At 36.1% G+C, this 24,934-nt stretch overlaps 3 protein-coding genes and 1 pseudogene across 4 annotated transcripts; 3 read left to right on the top strand and 1 right to left on the bottom strand.

The window, feature by feature from the left end:
- The first annotated feature begins 92 nt into the window (after positions 1 to 92).
- Positions 93 to 1,645, top strand: LOC130725820 (3-ketoacyl-CoA synthase 7). The gene has a single exon (XM_057577009.1). It carries the CDS (start codon positions 93 to 95, stop codon positions 1,455 to 1,457), a length of 1,365 nt encoding a protein of 454 aa, XP_057432992.1. The 3' UTR covers positions 1,458 to 1,645.
- Positions 1,643 to 13,045, bottom strand: LOC130726260 (pentatricopeptide repeat-containing protein At1g10910, chloroplastic). Of its 2 annotated transcripts, XM_057577507.1 has the most exons (10): positions 12,796 to 13,045; positions 12,633 to 12,717; positions 12,272 to 12,535; positions 11,576 to 11,878; positions 10,853 to 10,957; positions 10,530 to 10,629; positions 8,595 to 8,914; positions 2,682 to 2,858; positions 2,459 to 2,587; positions 1,643 to 2,126 (listed from the first exon to the last, which is right to left on the bottom strand). In XM_057577507.1, exons 1-10 carry the CDS (start codon positions 13,011 to 13,013, stop codon positions 1,911 to 1,913), a joined length of 1,917 nt encoding a protein of 638 aa, XP_057433490.1. In that variant the 5' UTR covers positions 13,014 to 13,045; the 3' UTR covers positions 1,643 to 1,910. The 2 variants fall into 2 exon arrangements, with proteins under 2 accessions (XP_057433490.1, XP_057433489.1); XM_057577506.1 differs by having other exon boundaries at positions 12,633 to 13,045.
- Positions 13,046 to 13,670: 625 nt separating this feature from the next.
- LOC130726261 (RNA demethylase ALKBH9B-like) lies at positions 13,671 to 16,899 on the top strand. Its single transcript, XM_057577508.1, has 6 exons — positions 13,671 to 13,902; positions 14,257 to 14,751; positions 15,370 to 15,455; positions 15,558 to 15,868; positions 16,187 to 16,258; positions 16,345 to 16,899. Exons 1-6 carry the CDS (start codon positions 13,791 to 13,793, stop codon positions 16,643 to 16,645), a joined length of 1,377 nt encoding a protein of 458 aa, XP_057433491.1. The 5' UTR covers positions 13,671 to 13,790; the 3' UTR covers positions 16,646 to 16,899.
- A 1,718-nt stretch (positions 16,900 to 18,617) lies between these two features.
- LOC130723597 (phosphatidylinositol 4-phosphate 5-kinase 8-like) lies at positions 18,618 to 24,427 on the top strand (annotated as a pseudogene).
- Positions 24,428 to 24,934: the final 507 nt, after the last annotated feature.

Here is a 24,934-nt window from a genome sequence, read left to right as displayed (position 1 = left end):
AAAACTTCTTTCTTACTTGCTATAAATGAACTGCTGTTTTACACTTGAAATCAAATCCAAAGTTCAAAAAGTTCAGTTTAAGCTTTAAGACAATGGAAGCTCTTCTATCCAAGTACTTTTCTTTCTTTAACCCATCTGTCACACCCGAAGGCTTTATCTCTGTACCACAATCCTTAGCAGCCATAACACTAATTCTCATATTACTTTGCTTGTGTTTCAGATCCAATAATATCTACCTTATTGACTATGTTTGTTATCTGCCTCCTGATTATTTGCGGCTCCCTCACTCTCATTTCATGGAACACTTTGAGTTATGCACCCCTGACCCAGAATCCGTAGAATTTGAAAAGAGAGTGTTAGAAAGATCTGGTATTGGAGTAGAAGCTTGCATACCAGAATCAGTTCATGAGCTCCCACCTATTGGCACTATGAAGCATGCACACGCAGAAGTTGAACTAGTTCTTTTCACAATTGTCAAAGATCTTCTTTCCAAATACAATGTGCATCCTAAAAGCATTGACATCCTTGTGTCAAATTGTAGCTTGTTCTGTCCTACACCATCCATTTCTTCAATGATTATCAATGAATTTGGATTGCGCAGCAACATAAAGAGTGTAAACCTGAGTGGAATGGGTTGCAGTGCTGGACTATTGTCAATAAGCTTAGCCAAAGATCTTCTGCGAGTTCACAAAAAGTCATTAGCTTTAGTTTTAAGCATGGAAGCTGTAGCTCCCAATGGCTATAGGGGGGATAACAAGTCCATGCTTATTGCCAATACACTGTTTCGGATGGGGGGAGCAGCCATTTTGCTATCAAACAGAAAACAAGACAAGGGAATAGCCAAGTACAAACTTGAGCATCTTGTGAGAACTCACATGGGATCAAATGACAAAGCATATCAATCTGTTTACCAGGAATCTGATGAAAATGAGTTAGTAGGTGTTTCCTTGTCAAGAGGACTTCTAACTGTAGCTGCTTCAGCTCTGAGGACTAATATAACAAAATTAGGCCCTCTTGTCTTGCCATATACGGAGCAGCTACGCTATGGGTGGTCAATGATTTGCAGGAAAATCTGGGCAACTGAGAATAAGGAAATCTATGTGCCAAACTTCAAGAAGGCTTTTGAGCATTTCTGTATACATGCAGGTGGTAAGTCAGTAATAAATGCCATTGAGGAAAGTCTCAATCTGCAGAAAGAAGATGCAGAAGCCTCAAGGATGGCATTATATAGATTTGGTAATACTTCATCTTCTTCTCTGTGGTATGAGCTATGCTATCTAGAAGCAAAAGGAAGAGTGAAGAAAGGACATAGGGCTTGGCAAATTGCCTTTGGAAGTGGATTCAAGTGTAACAGTGCAGTATGGAAGTGCCTTTATGATATTGATCCAAATGTAAGGAATGCATGGTCAGATAGAATCCATTTGTATCCAGTCGAGATACCTGTGGTTGATTATTGAAGTTATGCTAAGGTCAAGAAGCATTAGCGATGTAATAGTTTAAAAGTCAATGGACATTACTTATATTATATTTTTCTTGTAAAATAGCCTCAATTTCATACATATCTGGGAGATAAATTACAAAATAATTTTAAGCTGCACCTTTTTAATATATAAGAAGGTTGCCGTTTGCAAACCCAGAGAGGTTATTGACCAGAGCTCTAAGAGTTAAATGATTTATTCAGCATTATACATTTGAATCTGTTTATAAAAGTTCGACTACCCGCACCATCAGAATATATGTGGATGTAGGTTATTGATCACAACTCAACTAAAAAAATCAAGGGGAGAAAAAGAAGTGACCCAGTGTGTGATTCATGGTACTAGAGCTTCACACCAAGGGGATCAAATTATCAGTACAAACAAAAGCTGTCTAGCATTATCTCCTAAATTACAAAAATTTACAAGCTTTGCCTACTGAGACTTTTGTGCTCTTAACTTTGCTTGTTGCTTGGACAAAACCTCAGCAATGAGCTGACGACCAAATAAGTGTGAATTTTTTAGGATTAGGTTCCTTGTTGACGAATTAACCACGTAACCTTGACCTGTCATCCATTGTAGCAAGTGTAGAAGCAAGTCCTTCTTTTCAGGCTGTTCAATATAGCGTGATACAGCCATCTCAAATAACACCTGCACATGAACAATTGGAATGTGATTAATTTTTGGAGTAAGAAGTAGAAACAAAAATAATCTGTGAACTCTGGCTCCCAATTTTCTGAAAATCTTCAAACTTAGACCCAGTTGGCCACAATTAAATCAATTGTTCTAACTTAAAAAGAAAATTCAAACTGGTGCAAAGCAATTAAGCTTAATTTTGCGTCTACACATTCCAGTGATACAATTTTGTTTTAAAAGTTCTTTAGCGTGAGTGTGGTTATTAAAAATAAATAAAGAAAATTAAGTCATGAACTCATTGACATCCTAAAACAGTATTTGAATCGCTATACTACCAATCTTATTACCTGATCAATCTTGTGCCCACAATCATGAAGTGTCTTCATAACATCATTTATCAAGTTGATGTTACCTGACTTCATAAATGCACTGGCAAATTTTTTGGTGGCAGGACGAGAAATAGATTTTGCATTATCCTGAACAGGATCAGATTCAGATTCATCAGATAAATCATGAACTGCAATTATATGAGAAAAATTAAGATTTATGTATTCCTAAACCCTGGAATACCTTGACTACTACATATGCATCTTTCAAAAGCTTCCCTGCTAGGAGAATGTGCAGAATCTTCTCATGAAGTGCCTTGCACATTGTTCTTTTGCTATATTTCAACATATTATAGACAGAAAATGCTTCCGTATAAGCATTTACCTGACCAAGGTGGTCTATTAAAGAGGAACAGAGTTCCTACAAAAAGAGGAAGGTATTAGAAACTATTATTTGGTCACTGAATTGAAAACAGATGGAAAACAATTACAGCAGCTTCATTAAATGAAGCATTATCAGTTCCTTGTCAATTAGATAAGTAAAACTTAACATTCAGAATCTTTTTCCTTCTCCTAATCAATCTTTTATGAGTATTTCCTTTTTTTCTTCAGGAATGCAGGCTTTTACATGGGGTAAGGCTACAAGAGGCCCGATTGTATTATAAGAAAATAACAATATTGTTGGAAAATATATCAGTATTTATTGTTTTCCAGTCAATTCTAGAGATTCTATTATTGACTTTTTTATATGTAATAATTTTCTCCTTAATTCAAGGAGTAGTAACTCTCTCCTTAATTCAAGGAGTAATAATTGTATCCTCTCTATAAATACCAGCCTTTGGCTGAGGAATAAAATAGAACAGCATTTACCTATTATTTTCCAATATGGTATCAAGAGCCCTAGGTTGGGACTTCTACTGTAGAGCTTTCCACAGCTAGTCTGATCAACCTATTTCCTTCCCCGACCCGTTTCACATACCCATTTAGCCTCCTATGGCAGGTCGCAATAGGTGGCCCTCCATAGCAGAGGCCTACACCGGATCCACAGCCAACCACGACGAACAATCACTTGACTCGAGCGTCAACAGCGGTGATGGCGGTGGCAAAGGAGACGGCGGTGGCCGCGGTAATGGTGGTGGTCGTGGAGATGGCACACCAAAGTTCGTCGCAAACAGTGGCGGTAATGGCGGCAACAATGAAAACAGGAACAACAGTGTTTATGGTGACAATAATGTCAATATAGGTTGCAATGACCAAGAGGGTTCCTCATACTCCCTCAAGGTCAATATTCCTAAGATGAATGGGAAGAACTATAATGAATGGGCCCAAACCGTTCGCTTGGTATTGGATAGCAAAGGGAAGCTTGGTTTTTTAACAGGAGCAGTAGCTGAACCAACAAGCGGAGACCCTCGTTACAAACAATGGAAATCTGAAAACTCCTTGATTATTGCTTGGTTGGTAAGCTCTATGGAAACTGGAATAGGTAAGCCTTACATGTTTTTGCCTTCTGCAAAGGATGTGTGGGAAGCTGTTAAGGAAACATACTCTGATATTCAAAACTCTTCCCAAATTTTTGGTTTAAAATCAAAGTTATGGCAGGCTAAACAAGGTGACAGGAGCGTAACTGCTTATTACAATGAGCTGTTGACCCTGTGGCAAGAATTAGATCTCTGTTATGATGACAATTGGAGGTGTACAGAAGATAGTGTTATGTTTCTCAAGAGGCAAGAAAATGATCGTGTCTTCATGTTTCTTGCTGGGCTAAATACAGACCTTGATGAGGTAAGGGGTCGAGTTTTAGGAAAAATACCATTGCCAACTCTTTGTGAAACTTTTGCAGAAATCAGAAGGGAGGAGGCACGACAAGGAATTATGATGGACAAGACACCACGAAGTTCTGAATCTGAAGGCTCTGCTCTGGCTACTAGGAACCTCGGCGAGGGAAAAAGGTCAGACAAAGTTCCTTGGTGCGATCACTGCAAGCGCGAATGGCACACGCGTGAAAATTGTTGGAAGCTCATAGGAAAACCTCCTAACTGGAAGAAGAAAGGTGGTCGTGCATTTCAAGCAAGTAATTCTGATCAAGGGCAGCAATCCTCTTCGACTCAGCTTCCGCTCACTACGGAACAACTAGACAAACTGCTCAAACTCCTCGAGTCTTCAACCCCTTCTTGCTCTATAGCAACAAAAGGTAATTCTGCATGTCTTAGTGTCAGTTCCAGTCATACTTGGATATTAGATTCAGGTGCCTCGGATCACATGACAGGTGAATCCACCTTGTTTTCTTCATATAGTCCATGTGCAGGTAATCAAAAAATAAAAATTGCAGATGGCTCTTTTTCAGCCATTGCAGGTAAAGGGTCAGTTGTGTTGTCTCCAGTGTTAACTCTTAACGATGTCCTTCATGTTCCAAACTTATCCTGTAATTTAATGCCTGTTAGTAAATTAACCCGAGATATAAATTGTCAAACCAATTTTTTCCGTTCTCACTGTGTCTTTCAGGATTTGAACTCGGGGAAGATGATTGGCAGTGCTAAGGAGAGTGGAGGACTCTACTACCTTGACATTGGATCTGCATCACAACTACCTCAAAAAACAATAAGTTCCTGCTTTGAATCTTTTTTTGTTTTGAATAATAATGATGACAACGTTATGTTATGGCATTTACGATTAGGTCATCCTAGTTTTCATTACTTAAAACACTTGTTTCCTAAGTTATTTTATAATAAGAACCTTTCTTTGCTTAAATGTGAAGCATGTGAGTTTGCAAAGCATCATCGTTCCCAATTTCCAATACAGCCTTATAAACCATCAAAACCTTTTTCTATTGTTCACAGTGATGTTTGGGGCCCTAACCGTACAAGTACACTTTCTCTTAAAAAATGGTTCATCACATTTATAGATGACCATTCAAGAGTATGTTGGGTGTACTTGTTAAAGGGGAAATCAGATGTTTGTCAGGCTGTAAAGGATTTTTGTACAATTACTACAATGGTGCAGAACCAATATCAAACAAATATTCAAGTCTTTAGAAGTGATAATGGCAAAGAATATTTTAACACTAGTTTGGATGATTTTTTCCTAAAAAATGGGATTGTACATCAAAGTTCATGTCCTAATACCCCTCAACAAAATGGAGTTGCTGAAAGAAAAAATAGACATTTATTGGAGGTTGCTAGAGCATTACTTTTCTCAAGTAAAGTACCAAACTATTTGTGGGGCGAAGCTGTTTTAACAGCGGCATATTTAATTAATAGAATGCCCTCCAAAGTTCTCAATTTCCAAACTCCAATTAATACTTTCAAAGAATGTTTTCCTAGTACTCGTGTTTCAACTGATTTGACATTAAAAATCTTTGGTTGCATAGCCTTTGTTCATGAACATAAAAATGTTGGAAAACTTGAACCACGTGCTATAAAATGTGTTTTTGTTGGATACTCCCCAACCCAAAAGGGGTATAAATGTTTTGATCCAAAAAACAAGAAAATGTTTGTCACTATGGACGTTACGTTTTTTGAAAATAAACTTTTTTTTAATGACACTCATCTTCAAGGGGGGGATATAAAGGAAGACTCGTTTCAAATTGAGGACATGAGTTTTTTAAATAAATTATCTTTGCCTGTACCACAAAGCTCTAAGACTTATAGTTCTGCACCAACAGAAAATGGCCAAGATACTTTATCTAATCCTACTCCTGTTATGAGTAAGGAACTTGGGGAATCAGAGCCTACATTTTCTCATGAAGAAACCAATGAGAATCTTGACAATAGGGATGATGATGATCTAATTAAAATGCCACAAAATAATGAGTCACTTAAAGAGAACAGATTTGAAGTAGGAAACAGGACTTGGAAAGGGAAGGTTTATGTGAAAAAGCACCACAAAGAAAGGAATGAGTCCACATCTCAACACTGTCAGGAATCTGAACCGGGGAATGATCAACCTCCTAAGAAAATGAAAGGTAAGTCTATCTCTGTTTCTGAGAGTCATATTTTGTATCCTGATATAGATGATCCTGTTGCCATTAGAAAACCTGTTAGATCTTGCACTAAACACCCTATTTCCAATTTTATATCATATTCAAATTTGTCTTCATCTCTGTCTGCCTTCACCTCAAAATTGTCTAGTGTAGAAATTCCAAAAAATGTCCAGGTTGCTCTAGAAATTCCAAAGTGGAGGGAAGCTGTACTTGAGGAGATGACAGCTCTTGAAAAGAACAAAACTTGGAGTGTTATGACACTACCAGATGGCAAGAAGACAGTTGGATGCAAATGGGTGTTTACTGTGAAGCATAATTCAGATGGGTCAATTGAAAGGTACAAGGCTCGCTTGGTGGCGAAGGGCTTTACTCAGACCTATGGTATAGACTACTCAGAGACATTTGCTCCTGTTGCAAAATTGAACACTGTCCGAATTCTCTTATCTCTTGCTGCCAACCTGGATTGGCCCCTACATCAATTGGATGTTAAGAATGCGTTTCTTAATGGTGATCTAGAAGAAGAAGTTTATATGGAGATTCCCCTGGCTTTGAAAGCAAATTTGGACCAAATGTATGCAAACTAAATAGGTCTTTGTATGGATTAAAGCAGTCCCCTAGAGCTTGGTTTGAAAAATTCACTCAGTCCATGAAGAAACAAGGGTACATTCAAGGACAGGCTGACCACACCTTATTCACAAAATTCTCCCACGATGGGAAAGTTGCTGCCCTGATTGTTTATGTTGATGATATTGTCCTTACTGGAGATGATACAGTTGAAATGGCAAGAGTAAAAGAGAAATTAGCAGTAGACTTTGAAATCAAGGACTTAGGACCCATGAGATATTTTCTTGGAATGGAGGTTGCTCGATCAAAGAATGGTATTGTGGTTTCACAGCAGAAATACATTCTAGACTTATTGAAAGAAACAGGAATGAGTGGATGTCGTCCAGCAGATACCCCTATGGATCCTAATGCTAAACTTTGGGAAGAAGGTAGTGTTCCCGTTGATACTGGAAGATACCAAAGATTGGTTGGGAAACTGATTTATTTGTCACACACTCGACCTGATATTGCTTTCTCAGTTAGTGTAGTGAGTCAGTTCATCCATTCTCCTTTTGAGGAACATCTTGAGGCAGTCTATAGGATACTGAGATATTTGAAGGGAAATCCCGGAAAAGGCTTATTTTTTAAGAAGACTAGTGAAAGAAATGTGTCTATCTTCACCGATGCTGATTGGGCAGGCTCAGTCACAGATAGAAGATCAACCTCTGGATATTGTACCTATGTTTGGGGTAATCTTGTGACATGGAGGAGCAAGAAACAAGGAGTTGTGGCAAGAAGTAGTGCAGAAGCTGAGTTTAGAGCTATGGCTCAAGGTATTTGTGAAGGATTATGGATTCAGAGTCCTAGAAGAACTTAAGATGAAAATTGAGCTTCCATTGAAATTATACTCCGACAGTAAAGCTGCTATTAGCATAGCTCATAACCCAGTTCAACATGACAGAACCAAGCATATTGAGATTGATCGACATTTCATAAAGGAGAAGTTAGATGCTGGAATCATATGTCTACCTTTTGTGACTTCGAGTCAGCAAACTGCGGATATCCTGACCAAGAGCTTGGCAAGACCTACCTTTGAGCATTTGATAGGCAAGTTGGGCATGATAGATATCTATGCACCAACTTGAGGGGGGTGTTGGAAAATATATCAGTATTTATTGTTTTCCAGTCAATTCTAGAGATTCTATTATTGACTTTTTTATATGTAATAATTTTCTCCTTAATTCAAGGAGTAGTAATTCTCTCCTTAATTCAAGGAGTAATAATTGTATCCTCTCTATAAATACCAGCCTTTGGCTGAGGAATAAAATAGAACAGCATTTACCTATTATTTTCCAATAAATATCTATGTGAAGGTAAGGAAAATAGAAAGGAGAAAAACCATCAAACTCAAATAACATGCAACAGAATACACACTCACCCAGAAAGTAGAAACATACACAAGGTTATATGCTATGAAATGGGAAATGCATGAGATGGATGCACAAAGATGTGGGTGTATGTTACAAATAATAAAATTAAAAGGGCAAACTGGACTACAGTCTCATACCGAAGAAGACAAGTTCAATCAAACAAGAGACTTAATACTAGTATGAGGACATTGATAAAGCAATATACCTCCACTGGTTGATAGCCTTTACTATGCATGTCCTCCATGGTTCGATAAGCTAATAGATACATTTTTTCCCTACAAAAATATTTGATTAGAATATGGAAGGTATTGTAATCAGGACTGATTGCCAATTCATCCATCTTTCTTAGAGTTTCCATCACACTTTCCATTTCACCTGCTCTGCAGAAAGCACAGAGCATTGAATTTAATATAACTAAATCATATTTGTTTAAGGTAGTTCCAAAATCCTTGGCCAACTGTTTTGCCTCTCGAAAAAGCTTGGCTCGGCAAAGTGCTGATATCATGATGCTGTGAGCATAGCCATCTACAAGTGGGAATTAAACAGTAAATTACTACAACGTGAATGACGTCAAGCTAGGAGAGTTGCTAGAACCAGAGCTTAGTATGATAAAGAAAAAAAAAATTTATGGATATCTATCTATTATCAGCTCCAAAGAACAGAGGTTCCTGCAGAACTTCAAACAACGGAACAAATTTCGAAACTAGAAGGATAATATGCGAACATATTTGCAAAAGTTATTTTTGACCTCCACTGCACATGAAGCTGTTAAAGATAACTCTTCTAAAAGCTTAGGCTGATAAATGAAGGCCCAAGAGTGGTTTTATGCCTCTACTCTCTAACATCTAACCAGTCCCCTCACACAAGAACCTCTGGTTCTGAGTATGGACAACACACATACCCATTTTATCGTGTGAAATTCAAATTGGTTATGAAAAATATTGGTCGGTAAGAACTGAAATCCTAATCAATTGGTCATAAAGGCTCTGAAACCATGTCAAGGATCAATTTTACTAAATGTTTAGTTGGTACATGAAGACCAAAGTGTGGAATTAGAACTCTAAAAGAAGCAAATAAATTTCATAAAATAAGACAAGACCACCAATAAATGCTCAAAGGAAAAGGAATTGTATTTTTTGTGTTCATCACATTACAATGAAAAACATGAACCATGTACTCAAAACCAATATATATATATATATAGGGAGCATATCAGGTGAGAGGAGTGGTTTATGGTGAGAGATGAGAACAATTAATAATAGCCATTAGATAATTTTAAATGGTCAGGATTTAATCTCATTTAGTATATTCCCACGTGATACTCCAAACCCCAGTTTTTAATCCCACGCGCATCTTCTTCCTCTGGTTCCTTTCTCTCGGCGTTAACCTGTTTATGGCCACCCATCTGTCCTTGCCTTCGTTCTCTCCTCCCCTATGCCATTGAACAATTTCCTCAAAATCATGATGCCTTCATGCTTAGAAATGAAAGATTCCTAATTATTGCGCCATCCCAATCAATCAACAAAGCCATCTAGCCCCATTTTACCACATACAGACAGTTGTCGATTTTGCTACATTGACTAGCAATTGCTTCTTAGTTGAATTGTTTTTCTCAAAATTGAATTAATCCATGTGGCAACGGGATTTATAGATGAGAAGAGAAATTGGGGATTTTGATGAGAAATCCCTAAGTTTGCCAGTGAAGGATGAGATCTTTTAATTTGGCACCTTTCAGTGATGGGTCATGTACTTGTGTTTGAAATAGGGAAGAGAGCAGCATCAATGGCGGAATGGAGAAAGACAGCATCAGGTGCGTGAGAAAGAAAGATACAACACAGAGGAAGATGCGCGTGAGAATTATAAATTGGGGTTTTGGGTGTCACGTGGAGTGCATTTAAATAGATTAAATCCTAACCATTCAAAACCATCTAAGGGTTATTATTGAGTGCTCTCACCTCTCACCATAAACCACTCCTCTCACCTGATATGCTCCCTATATATATATATATATATATATATATTAATTGGTGCTGTACAGCATTTTTGGTCACTGAAAACCGGTCGACTAGGCTAAATAATCATATAGATTTATAGAGGCTCAATGTATTATTTCATTGAAGCAAACTCAAATAAAACTTACCAGACCTGACCTGTTTCTTCATCATTTCATCAAAAACTATTTTGGCTTCATCCATATGTCCGGCCCTAGCTAGGCCATCCATCAATACACAGTAAGGCATCTGCACATAAACTCAAAGTAGTCAAATTAGATAATCAAAAGGAGAAGACAAGGAAAAACAAAAAAAGTTAAAAGAAGGATATATACAAGTTATGCTAGGAAATAAATTTTAAGGTATCAATAGTGTATGCATAATGCTACCATGTGAACATCAATTTATTTAATAATGTTTTAATACAAATAAAAAACTAACAACCCTTGTTGATTTCAAAGGTTACTATTACCTCATCTTCAGCATAGCCCAAAGATTCCAACTCAGCTAACAATTCTCTTGACTTCTCAAACAAGCCTCCTTTAACATATACCTTCAGTAAGGTTGTCAAAATGACCTGCAATTTTTTTAGTAGCTCAAGTTAAATTCAGTGAAGGATTGCTCTTCAATCAGATATTAAAAATCAAAATATAACAAAAATATAAAAGATTATGCATTTCAATTTGAAAAACAAGGAGGAGATACATCAACCTGGTGTGAGACCCCAAGGGATTATGAACATGTGATAAATATGCACCTTAGAACCATTAATTATCAAATATATATACTGTTATGAACCAACTATTCCAAGAGCTTAAGTTGTTGGGTAAATGACACGTGAATTGTTTTTTATTATATCTAACACACCCTCTCATTCAAGAGCCGATTGAGCTTGAAGCGTGGACAACGCACAGACCCATCTACCTTGTGCTGAAACTCAACTTTTTTTATTAGATGGGGGCAACAAGGATCCAACTCTTGACCGCTTAGTATAAAAAACATTTGAAGTTTCCAACCTATATTAGAGCACATACGTCATAGAAACTGCTAAACATGATTAAATAGCTATTCCATGAATTCTAAGGTTTGTAAACAGAACAACCAATTAGCATCCTATGACGTGTAGCCAAATGAATGATATACTACTTATCACAAATTGTAATCTTACAAATAGCAAGTAATAAGGAAAACAAACCTTGTTTGGTACTAACCCTTCAGATTTCATATTTTGAATCAACATATCAGCTTTTTCGTTGTCTCCACATGCTGAATAAGCATTGAGCAAAGAGCTATAGTGATAAACATTTGGTGAATGACCTTCATCCTTCATCTGGTTAAAATAGTGTTCTGCTTCTTCCCATTTACTATTAGAAGCACACACTGCCAGAATTCCCCCATAAATTACATTATCCATCCTCAGTTTATTTAATTTCAATTCTTGAATCAGCTCTAGTGCCTTAGGATATCCATCTTTTACTTTAGTGCAACCTGCAAGAAGCTAAGGATCAGAACAACCAAAATTAGGCAGCAAGAAATAATTAAATACTCAAGTTAGAGCCATGTATATTTTGTTGTGTATACATAAGAAGTCAATGTTTTAGATGGAAAATCAAGCAGAGAATGTTGAAGATTAGTTGATTGATGGATGGTGGCCTTTTTTTCAAAGGAATTGCTTCAAGCATGTTGAATTAATGTCAGACAGAATTTAAACACTTCACACTACATACTGAACTCTCTCTCTCTGTTTTTTTTTTAACACTATTCAACAAGATAGGAACTTTGTAGTTTGTATATTAATCCATCCATGTCTATGCACTTAGATAAACTATCTAACAAAATATTCATGTTAACAGATAAAATGAAAGTCTCTCAAGGTTTCGAATGACAGTACCGTGCTATAAGTAACAACATCCGGGACAAGACCATCTTCCTTCATCTGCTGAAAGAGTTTCATGGCAGCATCGAACTTGCCTTTCCTGGTTATACATCTGAGAACAGAATTACATACATAGACATTGTCCTTGGCTGATTCAACTTGAATGCTGTCATACAGTTTCAGCATGGCAGCAGCATCAAGTTTATTCGCCATGAACCTTACATAATGCGAATAAGACGACACGTCAAGCTTATTATTCTCTTGCATCCATATAAACAGCTGCAAATGCAATAATCAAAAGCAATGAGCAAGTTATGTAAATGTTTCCCGAAATATGATTGATTCACTACAAGTACAAGCAAGTAGAAGCTAGAACCTGAGAGATATGGTTGAAATCGTTGGAATTGCCGAAGCAGTGCAAAGCGGCATTGAGATCCTTAACTGTCAAAACGTCTCCTACCCTGATAAGAATTGAAATTGCAGTTATAGCTGTTAGCATAGTGGAGAACGTTGGAGGAAGATGAAGAAATGAAGTTGACCTTGCGAGAGCGGAGGCTAAATCGGAAGCACGTTGAAGTTCAAGTGTGGCAGATTTTCTTGCGGAGGAGAAGGGTTTGGAGTTTCCAAGTTTGAGGGTTTTTTTCTCAGCTGTTGACGACGACGATGATGCAGAAGAGCAAGAGCAAATTGAAACTGAGAGCGAAGGAATCGGTGAATGGCGAAACGCCATTGCTGCAGCAACTGAAGATAACTCCATTGGTTTCTTCTAACAAGCTAGTGTGTGTGTTAGTGTGTATGGTGGTGCCATTTTCGTTTTCTTTCGCGCAAATTACTGGAGCTGGATTTGGGATGGGCCTCAATATTCACGGCCCGTTTTCGTTTAAAGCCCAGATTCGGGTCAATTATTGTCTTGATGATGATACTTTGCTACCTTTCCTTTTTCTCAAGTCAAGGTCAAAACATTAATTAATGAGTAAAGTATTCTTTTCTTACAAAAATACTCCTAAAATATAGATACAATCCCTTCATTCTAAAATGATTAATGTTTTTTTTTCGGTAAATCAGAAATATAAATTGTATCTTCTCGGCCGAAATTGATCTGAATTTTTCTCACACAACTCATATGTCTCATAGTTTTTACCACTTTAGCTATCAATTTGTTAAGGAGATAAAATGATCGTTAAGTATTTGATGAGAATTGTAATATGTGAAAATAAGAGTGACAAGTGAGGTGAGAAATATAACCTGTTGAATTTCTAAAACAAAAATATTTGGAAAATCTCTTTATAAAAAAAAGAAATATTTGAAAATCTAAAACAACCGTCATTAATGGAGGGAGTAAAAGTTTTATTACAAAACATGGTTGATGTCAGATAAGGAAATTGAAAGGTTCTATCTATGTCTGTCTTATTGTCTCTCTCCGTAGACTTGACTTGGTAACCAAGTTCCTTAAAAAAAGACTTTGGTATCAAAGTCACCGAACCGCTTCATTCTCTCTAGAGCTGGTGTTTGTGAGTGAGGAGAAGCTAGCTGCATGGAGCTGCTAAGATCATTGAAGAAGGAGGACATATTGGAGGTTCTCTCTAATGGCTTCTGTAACCACTGTGAGGATCTTGTGCATGATCGAATCAGAAGCCTTCATAAAAGTAATTAATTATGTTTATCTCTTTCTTAGTAATGTACTTTTGATCAGTAAAAAATTGCTGAAATTACTAGTTTTAATATATGGTGGCTTCTCAGTATATTCAAGTTTTGATTTTGATGCATGAATTGCTTTTTGAATTCAATTTCCTCTTTTTCATGTTTGGTCAAGGCTCTGTGGGTTTTTTTCATCTTTCCAAATCAAGGGCTTTGTATTTGTAATTGTTACCTTTCATGTATGTGCACATATTTGGAAATCTTTGTTAAATTAATGCTGAATCTTGTGGCATATGCTCCCCATTATGTTGGTTCTTTTTGGGCATTCATTTTATAGAGTGTCTTTTATTTTCTGAATGCAGGGAAGCTGAATGAAAATTCATCTGATGATGAAATTGAATCTATTAGAGATGCAGTTGACTTGCCTGTGAATGGAAATGCTTCAAAATCTGAATCTGTGACTAGAAGGCTTGGAGAACAAAGGGATAGTCCAAGGAACTCTTTGATAAAACATGATTCCGTTCTCTCGATGAGGAATGATAGACAAAATTTTGATTCTCCACTTAAATATTTGGGGGACTGCAAGCAATCTGATTCCGAATTGTTGTTAAATGATGCGATTTCTGGAGTTTCTTCATTGGAAAACAGGGTATCAGAAGAACAAAGGGAGCGTATCAGGTACTCTCAAGTTCACAGTAAAAAGGACTTTACCTGCTTTGAAAGGATAAATGGGAGAGATGTAAATGTGCTCCAAGGACTTGAACTTCACACCGGCGTTTTCAGTGCTTTGGAGCAGAACAAAATTGTAGAGCATATATACAGATTGCAATGGAGGGCAAAACAAGGGAAACTTAGAGGTACGTGTGGAGCTTCCTATTCTTTTTAAAGCATAGATGCTTACTTATAAGCAGTAATCATAGGTCTTTTTTGGGGAACTTGCAAGTGGTACAAGGTTATACATGATGTGCATGCACAAATACGCTTCAGATATTCCTTCTTGCCATGAATGAACAACATTGCATAGGTTATTTTTTGTTGAACAAATTAGGTGACTTCATTTCTGCAAGTGTTATCATAAGATTTCTGATTTGATTACTTTTAACTGATTAGGTAGTACAGAAACTTTCTTCTCTTTTTTTGCCTTATATTTTTGCTTCGTTGCAAATTGACTAGTTTTATGCCAATGTGTTCGATATTGCCACTAGTACTACTTGAAGCAAAATAGTTCCTCCCATCTAGTCTAGAATGTCTGGGTCTTATGCATTACATGGGATGAGTTAGCATAAAAGCATGAACCATTTTGTTATCTGATATATAATTAAATCGACTTCAATCAAGCAATCTCTTAAAATGAATTACTTTTTGTGCTAGATTAAATTTACGACGTGTCCAAAAATCAATGATCAGCATCATATTTGTATGCTAGTTGTTTTAGAAAACCTAGTCTTACATCTACTGGCCTTTCTTGTTTACAGATCGAACATATTCGGAACCAAGAAGGTGGATGCGTGGTAAAGGACGCGTGACAATACAATTTGGCTGCTGTTACAATTATGCAGTGGTATTGTCTATTTTACTTGGCACATTCTGATTTGGTCTTTAAGCTATTATTTTACATCATGCATACTATTTCAATAAGCTTTTATTTTGTAAAATCTCACAGGACAAGAATGGAAACCCTCCTGGCATAGTTAGAGATGAAGAGGTTGATCCATTACCACCTGTATTCAAACAAATGATCAAGAGGATGGTTAAGTGGAACATTGTTCCTTCCACTTGCATTCCTGATAGTTGCATTGTGAACATATATGATGTAGGGGACTGCATTCCTCCTCACATTGACCACCACGATTTTGTGAGGCCATTTTATACCGTGTCATTCTTGAATGAGTGTCAAATATTATTTGGTACAAACTTGCAAGTTGTTTGTCCTGGCGAGTTTTCGGGGCCCGCTTCCCTTTCTTTGCCTGTAGGGTAATCTTCTGCTCCCTCCTCTTCTTTTCCAATAAAATATGAATCAATTTTTCTTATCAGACTATACTTTTCACTAGATTTGTGTTACTAGTCAATTTACTTAATGTGTGTTTGGAAGCAAGTTGAATGCAATGTGAACGGATTTTCATCTCAATTCATAAGAGGGGTTTGGTTTATTTTTTGTGTCGAAATGAGTGCTAACGTCTGTTTGCATTGATACCAACGGGTATCCAAACATAGCCGAGTTGTTAGATCATATGTCCATTTCCTTTTTCTGGTTATTATCCTGACATTATATGGATGATTTTGATCATACAGGTCAGTGTTCATTTTGAGTGGCAATGGAGCTGATGTTGCTAAACATTGTATTCCATCTGTGACATCAAAAAGGTCCTTTTAATCTGGCAAATTCATATTCAACTGAAAATCCTTTCTTGTTTCATTGCACTCTTTTGTTAAAAATTTCCCTTTCGCAGGATTTCTATTACCTTTAGAAAGATGGATGAGAGCAAGTTACCATATAAATTTTCACAGGATCCTGAGCTAGTTGGGATCAAGCCACTTCTCATTTCTCCACTAAACAAAGCAGCCACTCAGCATGCTGAAGTTGGGAACTTAGAAACCCAACAACAGAAGGCTCACAGTGTTCAATCCGAATCTGATACACCTCGGAAGACTAGAAAGGAAATGTTTCATGTGGAAAATGAATTTCCTCCTCTCAATAGTAGCTTTAGAAAATCGAAGGTCAACAAATTTGGAAGCAGGGCCAGGCATTAAGCTCAGTGTACTTGCTTTTCATATTCTTTTAGTAGTTGTGGTTCACTTTTCATAAAATTTCAATATTGTATTTGTAAGAAGCTGATAATGAATATCAATACTACTTGCTAGTGAGTCAATCAGTGACAGTTAACTTCTGATGAATTGTAGTTTGCATTGTGTTAAGAGTACAAGTTTGTAAAATTTTCAACTAGTTAATAATACTGCTACCTTGTTATGAAAATATGAAATAGATTGGTGGATTGAATTAACAATATTTCTCTTAACTTTGCATCTAATCAAATCTGTTTACTGTTGAAGAATTAGATGCTATATGATGTTCTTGTAATGTACTTTGTTAAAGAAAGGTGTGTGTACTAGCTGACTTTCTGAATCAGAAAGCAAAGAATTAATACTAAGATAATATCAGTTGTGGCAGGTCATTAGACACATGATTTAATGTTCTTGGTTCTGACATGTTCTACATTAAAATCTATTTGCAAGTAGGCTTTTAATGCATAAGCAATTTGTGATGGGTTAAACTTTAAAGTGCGTAAATTGAAGTTAAACTACCAGCAATTAGTGTTAATAGTAAATCTGTTAGCTGTTCATTATAGCTACAAATTGCTTGGTACATAAATTTCAAAAGTTAAGAAGAAATGAAGAGGGTAAGATATACTACTACTCATTTCTACTATATACTTTTTCACGCATACAGATTCCCTGCAAGTGCAATTGATACTAAATGTTTAGCAATCGTTGTGTCAAACAAACTAAAACTCAATCTCTAGATAGGAAGGATATTTATGTATCATCATAATTAATCTAGCGGAGCAGAACTAGCAGTGGTATAGTTAATAGTTAATTACTTAATTCAAATGTATTGAATTTTATATTTTAAATTTTTTATGTTAATAAATATACAGACTTCCTCATAAGTGAATCAAAACAAGAAAATACCAAATAAGAAATTTGACAACACGTGATTGAATGTCCGTGTAAAACAATTTACACTCTATTTTGTATGGGGCGAGTTTTGATGGGAGTTACTCAGTGCTGAAGGGTATATAGTTGGTTGTCCGTGATGAACTTCATGTGGCATTAGAGAGTTGGTCTGAGATTTTGAAGCTCAAAGTCCTTAGTGAAAAATCATTTTTTTTTCTCTAGGCCATGTCAGTATGTTGTCTGAGATATTTATCTAACTTACCAGTATTCTTTTCGGTTGTCTAAATGACCCATGATAAAGTTTAGGTTAAATAATATATCATTTAATTACATTGAAAATAAGTGCGTTAGAATTTATATATTTTATTTATAAAAAATTATATTAATCTATGGAATTGTAAGTTAGTAACTCACATGGGTCATTTAAACAACCTCGTACTCTCTCTAAGGTTCAAATTTTATATTGCTCCAAAAATACCTTTTATAGTGTGAGATGTTACGTGAATCACAATTTACAAATTACAAAAGATTAGGTAGAACCGTAGAAGAGATGAAGAGGTAACATTCCCCAAATATAATAACCAAGCAATGAAATTAGGCACAGAATCAGGTTCTGCGGTGGCTTTATTCTCGTGATGGTGGTGCCACTTTGGTGCTGGACCTCACTACCCAAAACAACATGCATGTTTAGTTTAGTCTATGCATTAATTGCATTTTGTTAATTTAATTTCATTATATAAAAATTAATTTAGAATGAAGTGGTTTGTTTTTATAGGTATAATTTCACAGTGATGACTAATGTCTACTTGACAAATATCTTGAAGACATGGAAATGGGACAAGTCAATGGTGGAGGTGTCAACATTTGAGGTTACTTAATTGTCATAACAGGTAGGAGGGAATTTTTATGCTATACTACTTTTTTTGGCTAGTGACTAGTGTACATGTGTGAGTATTATAATATTATACATTAACATTAGTAGTGGCATGTTTGTGATAGGGATATTTCAAGGTCTCTTAAAAATAAAAAAAAATAGATAGATAATTGACAGTCAGAAATATTCGAAAAAAAAATCTTGCTATGTGATCTGAGGAATCATATTCCTGAAACTTAGCTTGGTTATGTTTTTTGGGGTAGTTGTCGGTTTGAGAGTGTATAAAGCATGTTGCCAAGCATCCCGGAGCTCTTGTATTGTGGGTAAACATAACACTTTTACAAAGGCTTTCATTTTTGTTTTGATTCTTCTGAGGTTCTTCTAGGTTTGAGGCTTTGTTTTGTACCACTGAGCTGACAGAGGATATTTCCAAGGTCTACTTATAATCTTATTTCAATATTTTTTTATTGTTGAATTTTATGTGTTGTATCTTTGTTATCCATTTGATGTATAAATGAACTCTTCACATCAAAGAATGCATGCGATCTAACCTGAAACTTTGTTGGTTTACCCATTTATATATGCAGATAGTGGAAAGGAAGTGGGTTATTTAACTTCTACATTATCTTTTCTTTAGGAAAAGCTTGAATTTTTTCACTTCTGACTTGGTAACTGGTTCTGATTATATTCAATTTCTTCTTTAGCAATTGAACTCCCTATGGTTATTCATACATGACTGTAACCCAATATGCATGTGTATTTTGTCCTGTTTTTGAGCGGATTCAAACTAGGAAAGGATGCAAATCTACTATGAAATTGATTAATAGAAGATTTCAGAAGGCATTTACGCTAAAAGAAAAAATTCAGAAAGCATTTTCACTAAAGGAAAAGTGCTTAATTCTCCTTGCTAGGAAGTCCTTTTACTGTGGTTTTTTCTTCCTTTTCATTTTTGAGACTCATTATGATGTTTGTGAATGTTCCAGAGTTCTTCATGGATACCATAATGTTGTAAAGCTCGTAAAAGGGGACATGAATTTTCTCATCACAACACTGAGTGGCATCTTTAACCTTTACACAAAAATGATGCTTTTCATAGCTATCCTGATATTTATCTAGATCACTGAAAAGCTGCAAGTAATGGAGGACTGTGGAAGGTACTATTCATGGAAACTCACTGCATTCAACAATAATTTGAGCGGGTCTGTTTTGTGTGCATATTCTATGGTTTTAGTGCCTGTTTTGTTATCAACGTTGTCAGAATTGATTTTTACATAAAATTGATTTGGATACATTTTTGAAAAAAAAAATGATTTTAGTAGAGTAATGTTGTGAAATTCAATTGTAAAATCTCAGAATTGATTGTGTTCAACACAAAAGCTACTCTCACTTGCTTCTGGAAGAATTGATTTTAGAACTGGAATCAATTCTCCAAAGTGACTCCCAGACATCTATATTGACTATTGTCATCCAAACTTGGTTTTACTCTATAAGAGTTGATTCTGAGATTCCACACATTGTTTCTTGTGAATTGTAGGCTTGATGAGAAGAATTTTCCAAATGGAGATGTCTACATTGGTAAGACCAAATTCGCATTGCTCCATGGCAAGGGAAAGTACATATGGTCTGATGGAACAGTATATGAGGGTGATTGGGAACACGAGAAAATGATAGGAAAGGGGTTGATTGTGTGGTCATCAGGAGTGCAGTATGAGGGTGAATTCTCTAGAGGTTACCTACATGGTTATGGCGCACTAACAACAACTTCTGGGTGCATTTATAGAGGGGGTTGGAGGATGAATGCTCGGCACGGGATCGGACGAAAGGAGTATTCCAATTCAGATATTTATGAAGGTTTATGGAAAGAAGGAGTTCCTGAAGGCAGTGGCAGGTACTCTTGGAACAATGGAAATACATATATCGGGAGTTGGAGAAGTGGAAAAATAGATGGTAGAGGGGTTATGGAGTGGACTAATGGTGATTCCTTTGATGGTTTCTGGTTGAATGGGCTTATGCATGGATCAGGAGTTTATAAATTTGGACATGGAAGTCTTTATATTGGGACATGGAGTAAAGGCCTAAAGGATGGAAAAGGAATATTCTATCCCGCCGGTAGTAAACATCCATCCATAAAGAAGTTGCATAACCCTGTTAACAATGAAGATAATGGTTGCTTATTGAATACGGAAAACCATGTGCGTCCAAAATCAAGAGTCAAGCGTAGCCTTTCTGAAAACATACCGGTTATCGGTAGATTAAGAAGCTCCCGTCAAATATCTCATAGGACCTCATCATTGGATATCACTTGGAGCCCTTTTGATCTTGCTCAAGATTGTGTATCTAACGATTCTTCTCTCACTTTATCCCATGCCTTTGATGAAGGTCAGTCTGAGGCGTCAGGTCAAAGTACTTTGGCTTATGAAAGAGAATATGTACAAGGAGTTTTAATTATGGAGAGAATCATCGAGTTCTCATCATCCCAGAAAAACAAACAGCAAAATAAGTTTAGTGTGAAGCAAGTAAAGAAGAGTCCATTTGTGGATATTTATGGAGGCCGGCAGAGCTATTATCTTAAGCTTAGTTTGCAGCTTGGTATCAGGTAAGTTAGCTGATCAAACATTTATATTGACACCTTTTCAATTATTTCAGAAAATTGATAGTTATGTTAGCATTAACAGTTGTCGATATCACCATTCTGTCTAGTACCGTATAGTTTGGGAATCATGATAACTGTAGTTTGTAGAAAGTGACTTTACACCTGATAATGAATGCTAGGCTGAAGTCCCTAATTATTTTGTTTTGCATTATGTGCTATATAGAGTTTTGAGCTGAATAAATTTGGATAAATTCTCAGGTATACTGTTGGAAAAATTACACCTGTGCCTGTTCGTGAAGTTCGGCCATCTGATTTTGGGGATCGAGCAAGGATAAGAATGTACTTCCCCAGGGTCGGTTCCAAGCTTACTCCTTCACATTGTTCAGTAAACTTCTATTGGAAGGATTATTGCCCTATGGTCTTCAGGTATTTATTAATTGTTTGCATATTAATTGTCATGCTTAAAGAGTTATATAAAGAGTCTTCAGGTCTTTAGTAAACCATGATGATATGAATTAAGGTTATATTGGCATACCAGTTGCACCAAAGTAAGAATGCTAATCAGAGTCATAGGCTTAGAAGCACAGTCTCTTTTCTGATGTTGTTGAACTTGAAGCTCTAATGCTTGTGACTATGTGACTAATTCGTGCCCATTCCAGTAACGCGCATATATTTTTCCAGAAATCTTCTGCATCTTTTATTCTTTTCTTGCATAATTACGCAAACTTATGTTTACAGGAATTTGAGAGAGATGTTCAGGTTAGATGCTGCAGAGTACATGATGTCCATTTGTGGCGATAGTGGACTAAGGGACTTATCTTCTCCAGGCAAAAGTGGTTGCATCTTCTGAACTGAAGGTATGTACTCTAATGTTGAACGGTGAAATGGTTTGTGATCATGAGTTAAATTATATTTTTCCGCATATAGAGGACAGGAAAACTTGATTATATCTGATATTTTGGCAATTATAAATATATATAAAGTAAGTTGAAATTTTCAAGCAGTCATAGGTTAGGTAAAGATACATGAATGATTTTATATCACATTTCTAACAGAAATTTCTCTAAATTTGTTGTGTTTGAATTCTGAAAACTTTCACCAATATATTTGTTAACCTGGCTTAGTTTCTAGACACTTCACACATTCAACTTTTCCCTCTTTTGTTTTACATGTGTTGATCTTGTGATCTGCTAAAGTTAATTAACAAGATCAGTCTGCTTCACTTCATTAGAATTTTTTAACTGTTAAAAAACAATAATAAAGCAATTTAGTTGTTTTCTTGCAGGTTCTCCTCAATATGCTTCCTAAATATTATCGTTATGTTGGAGATCATGAGAATACTCTTATTACCAAATTCTTTGGGCTTCATCGAATAACACTAAGAGGCCGGCAAAAGGTATCACCTAAAAATCTATCTCTATCTTTTTTCTCTGTGCTTGCAATAGTGACAAATGTAAGTATTTCCTTGTTTTTATTTACCAGGTGCGCTTTGTGGTCATGGGGAATATGTTTTGCACAGAACTGCATATCCACCGTCGTTATGATCTGAAGGGGTCTTCTCAAGGAAGATATACAGACAATGACAAAATTGATTGCGGTACAACATTGAAAGATCTTGATCTAAAATATGAATTTCATATGGATAAAAAATTGCGAGAATCCCTACTCAAGTAAGCTCCTTCTAAGAACCACTTATGCTATTGTGACAAAAGTGCAATGTATTTGTCCGTATACTAGATGAACATTTGCTGATAAATTTCAGGGATATAACACTAGTGCTTCTAGAATGCATTATTATATTAATTTGTTCTATTTCATATAAACATAACCATTAGTGTGTTTTCATCCAACAGCTTAACCATTTATTTTCAGATAGCTTAACCTTCTATACATGTCACCGTTAAATGATAATATTTCCAATTCAGATTGAATAATTACTAAAATGGGTTCTACTTTCTATATGGATATCAATAACTAGTACATCTCTTCAAAACAAATATTAACAAGGTTGGCATGAGCTGAGTTATGACTAATAGCTTGGGCGAATATGATCTAACTTTCTTTATGACTATTGCATTTGATATCTCATTGACTCAAGGGTTCACAAGCTCACCTTCTAATTATAACCAGAATATAATTTTCTGATGAAGGCAAATTTCTCTAGACTGCAAGTTCTTGGAGTCTCAGCATATAATTGATTACAGCCTACTGTTGGGATTACATTTTCGAGCTCCAGAGAATCTGAAGGCCTTGGCGGCGCATCATGAATCAATGCAGCATAAGGAGAGTTTTCCTTCTGAAGATGGTAAGTACCTCTTCTTGTACAAGTTATGTAAAATGTGAAAACGCTTTCTTTGAAAATAAAAAATTATAAGTTGAAAAGCAAACTTGGTAATGAACATATTGGCATCTTTTACATGTACAATCTATTTATCTACTTATATTTAAATTGCCTGTAAAAAAAACTACTTATATTTAAATTGATTGCCACTATTTTCATCTTACATTTGGGATTTTCTTTCTTTTTCTTTCCTCTGATAGATGTCTTACTATTGAGTACTTTTTGACTTGCTTTATTTTCACTATGCACTTAAAAAGGGGAGCTTTTGGTTCTTCCTAAGGGCTTAATCTTAGTTGCACATGAACCCAGTGTTGTCAACACTGCACCTGGACCCCACATTAGAGGGCATACATTGAGGGCATACTCCATGGGTGACAATGAAGTTGATCTTTTACTGCCTGGTACTGCAAGGTACATAGCTTCTATGATTCTATTAAATTGAAAATGCCATAGGCTGTTTCTCAATTTGTACAAATGCCTGATATTTCGGTTTGTTGTTTAGGATTATAGAACTATATGCAACATGTTTGGATCAACTTTTGTTTCCTCAGAATTGATTTTGACTTTTGAGTCAATTGTACATGCACAAAGTAACATAACCTAGTGTGTCCTCACTTTCTTACTCTCAGGTTACGGGTGCAGCTTGGAGTAAACATGCCAGCACAAGCAACTCGGAAGCTTGAGGAGGCAAAAGAGCTAGAGCTGTTTGAGGTGTATGATGTTGTGCTCTATATGGGCATAATTGATATATTGCAGCAATATAATATGAGAAAGAAAATTGAGCATGCATACAAATCGCTCCAATTTGACCCTACCACAATTTCAGTAGTTGATCCCAAGATGTATGCTGAACGTTTCATCAAATTCTCAGAGAATAAAATTTTCCCCCAGACTCCTTGACTTTTTTATTTTTCTCCCTTTTCTTTTGGCTTAAATAAGCTTTAAGTCCCTGAAATTGTAAAGGGAATCAAAATCAGTCCCTGAAATTTTTTTGCATGAAATGTTGTCCCTAGAAATTGTTTTTTAATCAAATTAAGTCCTTTAGACCAATTTTGACCGGTCAACCGCCCAGTGGCGAGCCTAGTCAGCTGAGGGAGGCCACCTGGACTTTTTTCACATCAGTTTTAGTCTCTATAAAATTTTTAAAACATAATTTAGTCCCTCCTCTTCCACCACTATCTTCTTCCTCTTCCACCTTCATCTTCTTCCTCTTCCTCCTTCATCTCTCCATACCTCAAACCCAGAATATTTCCAGAAAACTAAAACAAATTTTTTGAAGGAAGAATGATTGTCAGAAGGTTATAATGCCAATGCTATTTTAGAATTGTAGAACTGCTAAACTTAATTTTTTGTCAGCAGTTATAGTGCAAAACTTGATTTTTGGAATTATTGAAGTGAACACATGTTCGAAACAACCTTAAAGTTTGTTACTTCAAGGTTCAATAATCCTGTAGTTACATTTTGTGGATTAGGTGCCTGTTGTTCTTTATATAGAACAAATTGATACATGTAGAGACTTGAAACAGTAACATGAGAACTCTTTGAGGACAATTTGGT

Source organism: Lotus japonicus, chromosome 6 (genome assembly GCF_012489685.1).
Source record: "Lotus japonicus ecotype B-129 chromosome 6, LjGifu_v1.2".
In the NCBI taxonomy this organism is placed as follows: Eukaryota; Viridiplantae; Streptophyta; class Magnoliopsida; order Fabales; family Fabaceae; genus Lotus; species Lotus japonicus.
The sequence above is the reverse complement of the archived record's forward strand: the minus strand, read 5'-3'. Positions and strand labels throughout refer to the sequence as shown.